Source organism: Fusarium falciforme, chromosome 13 (genome assembly GCF_026873545.1).
Source record: "Fusarium falciforme chromosome 13, complete sequence".
In the NCBI taxonomy this organism is placed as follows: domain Eukaryota; kingdom Fungi; phylum Ascomycota; class Sordariomycetes; order Hypocreales; family Nectriaceae; genus Fusarium; species Fusarium falciforme.
In genome coordinates, this window is record NC_070556.1 from 1828612 (window position 1) to 1840652 (window position 12041).

The 12041-nt window shown below is 51.3% G+C and overlaps 2 protein-coding genes across 2 annotated transcripts; one reads left to right on the forward strand and one right to left on the reverse strand.

The window, feature by feature from the left end:
• Positions 1-793: 793 nt before the first annotated feature.
• NCS54_01493500 (CCHC-type domain-containing protein) lies at positions 794-1952 on the forward strand (the record flags this gene model as incomplete). The annotated part of the gene is made up of 3 exons (XM_053160055.1): positions 794-1626; positions 1673-1820; positions 1899-1952. 3 exons carry the CDS (start codon positions 794-796, stop codon positions 1950-1952), a joined length of 1035 nt encoding a protein of 344 aa, XP_053016030.1.
• Positions 1953-8062: 6110 nt separating this feature from the next.
• On the reverse strand, positions 8063-9039 carry NCS54_01493600 (BHLH domain-containing protein; the record flags this gene model as incomplete). The annotated part of the gene is made up of 2 exons (XM_053160056.1): positions 8063-8845; positions 8971-9039. 2 exons carry the CDS (start codon positions 9037-9039, stop codon positions 8063-8065), a joined length of 852 nt encoding a protein of 283 aa, XP_053016031.1.
• Between the last annotated feature and the right edge of the window lie 3002 nt (positions 9040-12041).

Consider the following 12041-nt stretch of genomic DNA (forward strand, 5'->3'; position numbering starts at 1 on the left):
AGACAAGTGAGTGAGGCACCTCTAACTCCTTGCCTGCGCGAAGACTGCCAACGGGTACTCGCCCCACTGCTAAGGCACTATCTAAGCGTCTCAGAAATGCTTGAGACGGCTGATATTGTTATATTGCTGCCAGAGTGGGCTAAGTGAGCTACTAACCTTGATTGGTTTAGATCCTTGCAAAGTACCCGTTGGCAGTCTTCGCGCAGGCAAGGAGAAATCCCATATAAAATGCCGTTTTCGACCCCCTTGCAGAAACCGTCAGTTTTTGGTCAAACTTAATTACAATTACCTGTTTATTTGACTTTAATGGAATAAACACTTGAAATTTTTCCGAGATTTTATATGATTTTATTTATAGAGATATTTTGAATTTTCGTTTATAAGAATACCTACTGCACGCCGTCGTGCTGGTAATTCGTTCAATTACACAGAAACTGGCCCGTGCACGTTACCGGGTCGTCCGTGCACGCGTCACGTCTTCCTGTATTTCATTTAATTACAACAGAAACAAATATCAGCGGCAAATAGGAAGCAGTCGCCGCAAATAGGAAGCAAGGGACGACGAATACTCTCTCGAAATCTCATTTTTGATCATCTTTATATCTCTTGGAATACCTTGTAGCCACTGGGCGGAGATCCACGCCTTTGGCGGATGTCTGGTGCTGCGAACCCCGCTTCAGACGTCATCATCGTCATGGCACGCGAATCGGACGTTCCGGGCGGGGGACATCATCGTCCCCTGCGTAAAAGAGCGAGAACGACGAGGGCAATGCAATCAGAGCAACAAGATGATATGGAATGGCAGGAGGAGGAGAGCAGTGAGGGGGTGCAGAGCAACATTCGACCCAGGAAAAGGACCACGCCTAAGGCGGCCGACAGTATGACCGACGCGATTCAGGGCCTGAAACAACTCCTGGAGCAAGACTTCAATGAGAAAATTGAAATCATGAAGACAGAGTTCCAGCTCGAGTTCACTAAGCTTAGCGACCGTATGACCGAGGAAGTCGCTAGGACCACGGCCCGGATGGCACAGGAATTGTCGCAGGTGCGAGAGCAGCTTACTCAGGTGTGCAGCGAGCTGGAGTGTACCCGACTGCAGCTGGATACCGTGAGCGAGGCTCATGCAGCACGATCGCCTAGTCAATCATATGCGGATGCTGCCAGGATGACGCCTATTAGTATTACCACTCAAACTCCATCCACGGTTCGATCGGCAACCCCGGAACAGGTGTTCTGCACGGTAGACACATCCAGGGTGCCCGAGGATCATATCGGAGACGCTACGCCGGCAGTGCTTCGCAGAACCATTGAACAGGAAATGCGAACGTCTAGCGACCAACCTAGTTGGCGATGTGTTGCAGTGACCAGAGATGGACGAAATACCAACCGCCTGAGGGTCATCGGTAGGAATGAGAAAGAACTGAAGAAGATCAAGACCATTATTGAGGTCAAGAAGGCTCCAGGTGCGAGAGTCCTCCGAGACCAACTGTACCCAGTCAAAGTTGACAACATCAACCGTGCGGCCGTCCTCGACCAGGAAGGCAAGGTCCTTCCAGGAGCAATGGAAGCTTTGGGCAAGGAGAATGAAGTCCAGATTGCCAAGATGGCCTGGTTGAGTCGAAAACAGTATAAAGGCGTACGGATCTATGGTGGTATACCTCACCAAAAACAGCGATGCCAGGAGACTCCTACAGGAACGCTACTTCCTTGCAGCGGGTGAATCGGCATATACCAGCGCGTTTGAGCGGAGAACCGGACCGATACAATGCTACAACTGCCAGGAGCTTGGCCACAAGGCCTTCTCGTGCAGCAAGAATCGGGTATGTGCGAGATGCGCCGTCGAAGGCCACCATCACAGAGTGCCAGACGCAGGTACCCAAGTGTGTACCCTGTGATAGACCGCACGAGTCGTTCAGCAGAAGCTGCCCGAAACTCTATCCTACCCGGCATGAGTAGGATGTTTCAGGTGATCCAATTGAAGGTAAGAAAACAGGATATGGTACACGAAAGCCTAATGAACGACAAGCGACTCCAAAATTTTGCAGTTTTGGCGATCCAAGAACCACAGGCACGAAAAGTCGATAACAAACTACTTACTGTCCCTATGGAACACCACAAATGGATCAAAATGGTCCCCACAATTGGGAGAGAGGGCAGATGGGCGGTCCGGAGCATGTTGTGGGTGAACAAGAATGTGGAGGCGGAGCAGATACCGATTGAGTCACCGGACATGACGGCAGCCGTCATAAGGCTCCCTGAGCGGCTGGTCCTGGTAGTATCAACTTACGTGCCAGGAGGAGATGCTCAGGCACTACGAGACACTTGCAACATTCTACGCCAGGTTATCACAGACACAAGAAGAGAAGCTGGTAGGGTCGTGGATGTGGTGGTTGCCGGAGACTTTAACCGGCACGACCAGCTCTGGGGAGGAGATGACGTTTCTTTAGTGAGGCAGGGTGAAGCGGACCAGATCATTGACCTTATGCACGAACTTGGCCTCACCAGCTTGCTCCCCAGAGGAACGAAGACGTGGAGTGGCGGAGTCTTTGAGACAACGGTCGACTTGGTCTTAGCCTCGGAGGAGTTGACGGCATCAACTGTCAAATGCGCGATTAACGGGACGGAACACGGCTCAGATCATCGGGCGATTAACACGGTCTTCGACATTTCGGTTCCCGGACCAAAACAACAGACTCGGCTTCTCCTGAAGAATGCGCCATGGAGAGAAATCAACGCAAGAATTGCAAGCGCGCTGGAGGCATTGCCGTCGGAAGGCACCGTACAGGAGAAAACTGACAGGCTGATGTCGGTGGTTATGGAGGCGGTTCATTCCCTGGCACCAAAAGCCAAGCCGTCGCCGTACGCCAAACGGTGGTGGACGACGGACCTGACGCAGCTTCGCCAAATATACACGAACTGGAGGAACCGCGCTCGAGCCGAGAGGCGGGCAGGGCAAGCCAGGACGGAGCTGGAAGAGATGGCGAAAGGGGCTGCAAAGCAGTATCATGACGCCATCCGACAACAAAAGAAGAAGCATTGGAACGAGTTTCTGGCGGACAATGACAACATCTGGAAGGCGACCAAGTACTTGAAGTCTGAGGATGATACGGCATTTGGCAAAATTCCGCAGCTGGCCAGGGCGGATGGGACAGCCACGACTAACCACAGGGAACAAGCTGAAGAGCTCCTATCCAAGTTCTTTCCTCCCCTGCCGAACGACATCGAAAACGAAGGCCCTAGGCCTCAAAGAGCCCCTATAGCGATGCCAGATATCACAACAGAGGAGGTAGAACGACAACTGTTCGCGGCAAAATCTTGGAAGGCCCCCGGGGAAGATGGACTGCCGATGTTTGTTTGGAAGCAGGTGTGGCCAGTCGTCAAGCGCTGGGTGATGGCAATATTCCGGGCTTCATTGGAAGAGGGAACGTTGCCCCACCAGTGGAGGCACGCAAAGATCATACCGCTCAAAAAGCCTGGTAAAGGAGACTACACGGTGGCAAAGGCCTGGCGACCGATTTCCCTACTGGCTACACTCGGCAAGGTGTTGGAGTCGGTGGTCGCGGAAAGGATCTCACATGCTGTGGAAACGTACGGCTTGCTCCCGACGAATCATTTTGGAGCCCGCAAGCAACGATCAGCAGAACAAGCGCTTCTGCTCCTGCAGGAACAGATCTATGCCACTTGGCGACGTGGACGGATCGTGAGCCTGGTCAGTTTCGATGTCAAGGGAGCTTACAATGGAGTGTGGAAGGAAAGGCTTCTTCAGAGAATGAAGGCACGTGGCATCCCGGAGCAACTAGTTGGCTGGGTAGAAGCGTTTTGCTCCAATCGCACGGCATCGATCCTAATCAACGGAGAGTCATCGGAAATTCGAGACCTACCACAGGCGGGCTTACCCCAGGGCTCTCCGCTGTCTCCAATCTTGTTTCTTTTCTTCAACGCAGATTTGGTACAGCGGCGGATCGACAGCAACGGAGGAGCGATCGCGTTTGTGGACGATTTTACAGCCTGGGTCACAGGGCCAACAGCGCAGAGCAACCGTAAGGGAGTCGAAGCAGTTATCAAAGAGGCTTTGGATTGGGAGAGGAGAAGCGGCGCGGCATTTGAGGCGGACAAGACTGCTATCATACATTTCACCCGGAAGGAGTCCAAGTCCGACTCGGAGCCCTTTGTGATCAAGGGGCAGACAGTCCAACCGAAAGACCGTGTCAAGATCCTGGGAGTTATCATGGACGCCGGGCTCAAGTACAAGGAACACATCGCCAGGGCAGCATCCAAGGGGTTGAAAGCAGCAATGGAACTAAAGAGGTTAAGGGGCTTATCACCAGCGACAGCAAGACAGCTATTCACAGCTACAGTAGCCCCGGTTGTGACTACGCCTCCAATGTGTGGATGCACAGGTGCCAGGACAGAATCATGGGACCAATTAACAGGGTTCAGAGAGCGGGAGCCCAGGCTATCGTTGGAACGTTTAGTACAGTGGCGACGAGCGTAGCGGAAGCAGAAGCTCATATCGCTTCAGCACAACAACGGTTCTGGAGGAGGGCAACTAAGATGTGGACGGATATTCACGCATTGCCCAGCACCAACCCTCTCCGCAGGATGACATCCCGCATACGAGCGTTCAGAAGGGCTCACCGGTCACCACTCTACCAGGTAGCAACGACACTCGGAGACATATCAATGGAACAGCTGGAAACCATTCAACCATTCGCACTAGCGCCATGGGAAGAAAGAGTGGAAGCCATCACCGACGATGCAGCCCCAGGAGAGTCGGAAGCAGGCTGGGCCATACGCATCGCAGTGAGCAGCTCTGCGCGAAATGACGTAGTGGGTGTTGGTGGAGCAGTCCAGATTCCGCTTTCGGTGCGAGGCGGCCCAAAGCTCGAGACCTTCTCATTTACTCTTGGTATGAGAACAGAACAGAACCCATATAGCGGAGAGCTAGCGGCGATGGCGTATGCCCTAAGGCGAACTCCACCAAGGGTGAAATATCGCAGCTTTGCACTGCTAACGAGCAACAAGGCTGCTGCGCTTACGCTCAAGCAACCCCGTCAGCAGTCCGGGCAAGAATACATACGCGGTATCTACGATTCGATCGAAGATCTGCGGGAAGACGGAAACGTCGTAAGGGTCCTGTGGCTACCCTCAAGCGATGAAAACGAGCTTCTGAAGCAGGCCAAGGCAGAGGCATGGAAGGCAACACAGCAAGGAGCCATTCCTCAAAAGCGAGTTCCTGGCATGAAATCGACAACGCTCAGGATTGCACGATCCAAAGTCAACGCCAATGAGTCGTTGCCAGACAAGGTTGGAAGACATTCTCAAAGAGTCGATGCGGCACTCCCGGGGAAACACACGAGACAACTCTACGACCAGCTGTCAGGGAAAGAAGCTTGTGTGCTCGCCCAGCTCAGAACAGGCAAAGCGAGATTGAACGCATATCTCTTCCACATCAAAGCGGTACCATCGGACCGGTGTGATTGTGGACAAGCGAGAGAGACAGTTGAACATTTCCTCTTCCGATGCCGAAAGTGGAGAGCATACCGGACAGAGAGGCTTCAATGCACCGATACCCAGAGAGGCAATATCTCTTTCTATCTTGGAGGAAAGTCACCATCTGATGACCAAAAATGGACGCCAAACTTGGAAGCTGTTCGAGCGACAATCCGGTTTGCATTGGCCACGGGCCGCCTTGATGCAAGCTAACCGGGGAGAGGAAACCCCCCCAAACAAAACCCTCCCCACCAACCAACTATTTCCCAACTTCACTCGACCCTCACCCCGTGCCAATAAAAGCGAACACCGCTTCAGCCTCCGTAGATAGGACACTGAACACTTGGAGAATAGGCTTCAAGCTAGTTCGTTAATAACATTACCAAACCACGGGAATCCGCAGAGAGAGAATAGGTAAGGAAACACAAGCAACAAGCGGGCACGGTATGGGCTCAAGGAGACAAGGACACAATTTGAGAAATGTATGGATATATTAGTGATTGGTGCCCTTTCGGTTTAAGCCGCCGGGCGTAATGAATAAATAAAATAAAAATAAAAAATAAATAAAAATAGATGCATCACTGATTCAGGCCACTAACAAATTGGCCGCTATTGATGGAACTACTGGCCACTATTGAAAGCCTTATTGACCAACATTGGCACTATTGACCACTATTGATGGTACTATTGACTAGTATTGATTGCACTATTGATCACTATTGATGACACTATTAGCCACTATTGATAGCGCTATTGATAGCACTATTAACTACTATTGATGGCACTATTGATGGCACTATTGATGGCACTATTGGCCACTATTGATATGTAATAACCCAAAGCCACATTTAGCGCGGCGTGTTGCATATAACCGCTAGGTTCGTGCGACTGGATATGAGACGTGGCTCATGCTTTGGGGTAGTGTATCCGGTTTCACATCCAGCCTGTCGCATCATCCTAACGACATGAGCTTAAATAGCTGTGCCCGAACACATGGCTGTTCAGTTTCTTTTGTTCTTTAGATAATTCTCATCAATTGACTGGTGCCATCAATGATCCCTGTGGAGCCAGCTGTCTGACACTCTACTGTTTGGACAAGGCGCTAGCAAGCTGGAGCAACAGCTCCGCGGCACATCCGATGACGAGCGGTTTGAGATATGGATGAAGCAAAGCTTCATCGGCAAGCTCCACAACTTCTGCGTGTGGATCAACAGAAGCGACCAGCGACGGGAGCGGCTGAAACAGTACATCTTGAGGCTTACGAAGAAGGCAGCATTGAACAGCTTAATACTAGAGTCCTGGTCGATGGCGGCATCCGCTGGAACTCTGTATATGCCATGATTGAAAGAGCCCTGAAACTTCGCCACGCAATCGATCTATTCTTTCTCCATTATAGCCATGTCGGTGAGGGATATGATATCTCGGGCGATATCCTGACTCCACAGAATTGGGTCGATCTGGGCCACCTCCATGCTATCCTCAAGCCTTTCAAAGATCTAACAAAACGCATGGAAGGACGGGCAAACAAAGTTGGCCGAGAAGGATCACATGGCTCACTCCACGAGACCATCGAGTCGCTGGATGTACTCTTCAAGAAGCTCCAAGAGGCTGGGAGATTCGCAGATGATCATCCTGACGTGGTGTCAACATACTATTCCCATGCTATTGATGCTGCTCGTGTCAAGCTTGAGGAATACTTTGGCCTCACAGATGCCAGTCCTGCATATCGATGCGCAGTTGCCTTGCGTCCGGCCAATAAGTTTACCTACTTTGAGCTTGAATGGAGCCACAATAAGCAATGGATCAGCGGGGCAAAGAGAGTGGTGCAGGAGGTGTTTGCACAATACGAGGCAGAAGCGGAGGCGGACCTAATGGACGGAGCGCGACAGGAGCTGGAGCTGGAGGAGCTAGAGGAGAAGGCTATGGTTCATGGCAATGCGACACTTCATCCACTCCAGCAAGCTCGTAAGCGTCGTCAGAGGCTTGCCGTCACTGCGATGTCAGCTACACGAGGAAAGAAGCGGGTGAAACGGACCTCTGAGCTGGATGAGTCTATGGCGAGGACCAATAAGGCTGATCTGGATGTTGAGGATCCTCTGGAGTGGTGGGTTCGCCATGCATCTGACTACCCAATCCTGTCCAAGATGGCGTTTGACTTGTTCAGTTGCCCAGCTATGAGCGCTGAGTGTGAGCGTGTTTTCTCAGGCAAAGAAGGTCATCACGGATGAACGGAACCGGCTCAGTTCGGACACTGTAGCAGCGATTGAATGTCAAAAGCACCTGCTTCGAAGCGGCATGTTAGCATAGATCTACGACGGGAGGCCCGTAGAGGAATGGAAAATAGTCGAGTAACGTCAACCAACCAAGCAAAGCAAGCCATTCTTACCGAGTAAACCAAGTCAAGCAAGGGGGTCCGGTCAACCAAGTCAAGTAGAGAGTCCAAATTTTGCTTTACTTGGTTGATGGACACACTGAACATCAGCCATTCCAAGCTCCATTAGGTAGTTATGAATCAGATCGTAAAACGTTCAATAAATCCCCAACCCACTCACCAACCCAAAACACAAGTTCACTTTGCTCTGTCCGTACGCAAGCTTTGCTGCATCGCTGCCATGTTCTTCAGTAGCTGGTCGTTCCCCATCGCAAGCTGCTTGTTTTCCTTCTCCAAAGCCAAGATACGCTGCCTTGCGGCATCCAGTACCTCGCCTCTGCTGAAGCAATGGTCCGGGATAGCCGAACCATCCTCGTCGGGGCCGGCATCCTTGGCACGCGACGCTTGTAGCACAGCAAGCAGGTTCTCAAAATGTAGCTTGAGCCGTGTTCGATACTGCTTCTCGACCCTGTTGTGGCACTCTCGTTCGTGCAAAAGTTTGTCTGGGACAGGTGGCTTCCTGCGCGTCGGGGTCTTGGGCTTGCGGGACGCCGAACGAAGCTTGACATCAGGCCGAGTTTTGCTGCTGCTGTTGTCACCATCAAGGCTGTTGCTGGTTGGAGATTGAGGCGGTGAAGGTCTCCCGGGCGTGGAAGATGTCACGCTGTTAGTCTCGGCATCTGTCCAAGGAGTGTTGCTTTGGTGCAGGGTTTCGAGGGACTGATCATTGCCGTCGATATGGGGATAGGGAATGTCTGCCGTGTACGAAAAGTCGGAAACGTCATTTGGTAGGAGAAGAGGAGTTCCGAGCGCCGTATTAACATCGCGGGTGGAGGCCTCGGATATCGGCGATTCAATCGCACTCCAGGCATCATTAATGAGGACGCCTGGGGATGAAGGCGTGTGAGCTTTTGGTGGGAAATTATGAATGTCTCCCAGGAGGGCAGCTTGATCTAGAGTAAGAGTAGCCGCAAGGGGTAACTGAGGGCTTGTCTTAGTGATTGGACGTCAAAGGAGGATTTCAGAAATGTGGAGCGAGATGATCTCGGACACGACGTCGATCGGAAAGTATCTACCTGAGATTATCCCGGACCAGGGCGCCTTACCTGAAATTGATTTTCTTCTTGGTCCCAATACAGGAACCCAAGATCAACATCATAATCGATGCCACTCATTGTCGGCTTTAGTGCAATGTGCAGTTGCTTGTGTTGATAAGATTAAATACTTGATCTTTCAACCTTGAAGAAAAGAGCACTTGGTCTTATTAAACCCTGGAGGGAACAGGACTGCACTTGACCAACAGCCCAGCAAATAAGTGCAATACCAGTAACATTTGGCGCCACCGTCTCCAACTACCGGACAGCTCCGTCAGCTTTCGTTGCACAGCTGCAAAGAGTAGTCTAGTCATGGGTCGATGCAGCAAGTCTAGAACAGCCATGGACTCTCGAAAGATTGAGCTCTCCTCGTCTCCATTTGCCCCCACACGTCCATGTGCCGGCAGGGTCCAGCCGCCCGACAAGGTTCCATCCAAGCCACCAACCAATACCGTATCGACTCGACAAATTGATAAAACTTCGTGGGTCTTGATACCCTTGCTAGCCTCTGCTTTCAGGCTCTTGATTTGCTATCCCGCAGGAGAGGCTCTCACTGGCAGCTCGCGAAGCGGCAGCGGCGTTGAACTTATGGGGCCATAACCAACCAATAACTCACGATCAGGGCTTGACCAGGGGGGTCAAGACCCACGAAGTTTTATCAATTTGTCGAGTCGATACGGTATGTATGTACCATCATCCGAAGACCGCTATAATACAGCATCTATTACAGACAAATGCCATTTTCCACGTCTTTTTTCCTCGTCTGTTCCCTCGGCTGTCGATCACGCATTGAAACCGGGCCGTAATCTCTACGTATCTTCATCAATGTCTCCCCCAGGTTTCTACGCAGGGCTGGGAGCTACTGAACTAGCAGTCGGCGATCGTTCTGTGCGCACCACGGGTGTCGATCGTCGCTAAGAACCGGGGAAATGCCGCCCTTCGTACTGTGAACGGCGCTCTTGGCGATTTCTGGTGTGAATCAATCGATGAAATTTATTACGCCGGGGAGGACTAACCTCATAGGGCCAGGTGCGTTAGGCTGGGTACAGTTCTACGTTTTTGGTTCGCGTCTCCCAGGAGCCCCACATTCTTCCTCATCTGATCGTTGGTCTCGCCTCGCTTGACTGTGTGACAGCGTGCTTGAAGCATGGTCTGCCAGCTTGAGGCGTTTTAGTATCGCCAGGGTTTGATTCCCGGTGTGGTGGTTCGATCGTGTCTGGCTGCCGGGGCGCATGGGCTGACGCATAAGTCGAACGATCCCGGCAATTATGAAGCCTTTTTCCATTGGAAGGCCATGTTCTCATCTTCTCGCTCGGCGCGGCCCGATGGACACGACATCGCGGTGGTGGCGTGATGAAATACGACGCAGAGCATACTTCGTCGGCGTGTTATACCCTACAGTACATGATTCAATTACCCGTGGCCACAAAAACCTGCGACAATCAGATTTCTATGGCAATCCAGTGGCGTCATATTAACCGAAGAAACCCCGTCAAAACCTTCCAGTTCAGAAATTCCTTGCAGCGGGGGATACTTCTGCGCTAACAAACTTTCCCCATTTTTCACGCTAAATCCGATATGTTCCAGGTTTTTCGTGGACAACTAAGCTGTCAAGCTTAGTTGGTTCGCCATGGAGCTTCGCTCCACATGAACTAACGGGTAGCTTTGCAAGCACAAGTGGCTTCAATGGAAGGTAAAATCTTGAAGTATATTGGTGTTGGCGCCTGACTGGTCACGACCGTCGCCTGGAGCGCTGGCGGGGTTCGTCCTGGTTGCTGCTACAGCTCGCAGCGTGGGTGGGGCGCAAGACGAGAACTGGTTCCGTCAGTTCAGAAGCAAGGACATTAGCGCCGGAGACTGCAAAATCTCCCAGGGTAATCCTGGCCGTTGGGCCACTCATGGGTGCCCAATACAGCGTAGCCATCGAGCCAGCACGACCACCACTCACCCTCATCAAACTTTAACCCTTCGCTTCTCACCCTTCATTGCTCTCATCTCCTCAGTATGACGTGTGTATTGACGTTAGCTTTTGAATCGCGCCATTTGCCGGGCGGCTGGGACCCTTCGCCGCCTGCCGACTCTGGTACGAGACCGCATGGTGATAGATTGTAACGCCATGGGCTACCATGCTGTACCCCTCTCTCGGTAAGACCCCTCTATCTCCTGAGTGTGTGAAGCCCTCCAATGCGGTCACGACAAGGGTGTCAGGCCAATCAGAGTTCTCGTTAAAAGCGATACCTCACTCTCGCCTATCTTTCGCCCAAGGTTTGAGTAGACGTATGGTAAGACCTTAACTGTCACGCTCCTTTGAGGTCCCCTATAAAGGACGCTAGCTGTTAAAGGCATAACACTGGAGCGGGGTACGCCTTGGAGGGCTTCACGCACTCAGGAGATCGGTAAGCAAAAATAAAATTTCCTAATACAAAATGTCCCATTTCAATTACACAGTATTTGGCCAAAATTGCAGTTATTTGCATAAAACAATGTCTATTTTATTAAGGATTTCATGGTATTTGACATTATCGCACTGCTTTTTAGATTGCAAAGGCGGTATGGTCGCATATTACTAATGTACAATTTCTGCACATACCTCCTTGATGAATCGGTGTCCTCATATGTTGATGGAATAACCCTCCATAATCGCTTCAAAAATGCATCGAGTGTCATGCAGAGAATGAAGCTATTGAAGCGATACTAGATGTCACAGATAACTGAAACACCTCCCCCCCAAAAAAAAAAAAAAAAAAAAAAAAAAGGAGCCAAGCCGCTCAGAAGCATGGAGTCCCTCTGACGACCCTTTCGGACAGATTAAGAGATTTACCGTTTGTCTGAGGTCATCTAGCCTGCCCAGCTGGTATCCAAGCCTCAGGAGGCCAGATTAGTTATCTGGATACTTCGACAAGAGGCCTTGGGATATTCCCCCCCCAAAACAGCCATGTTCGTGCCACCGTCGCTGATCTCGTCAGACAACAGGGCCAGGAAAGGCACATCGGTGTGCATTGGATAGCCAAATTTCATGAAACATAATCCGGCGGTCAAGATGAAGATAGCACAACGCCAGGAGGCGTCGAGATTTCATTCTT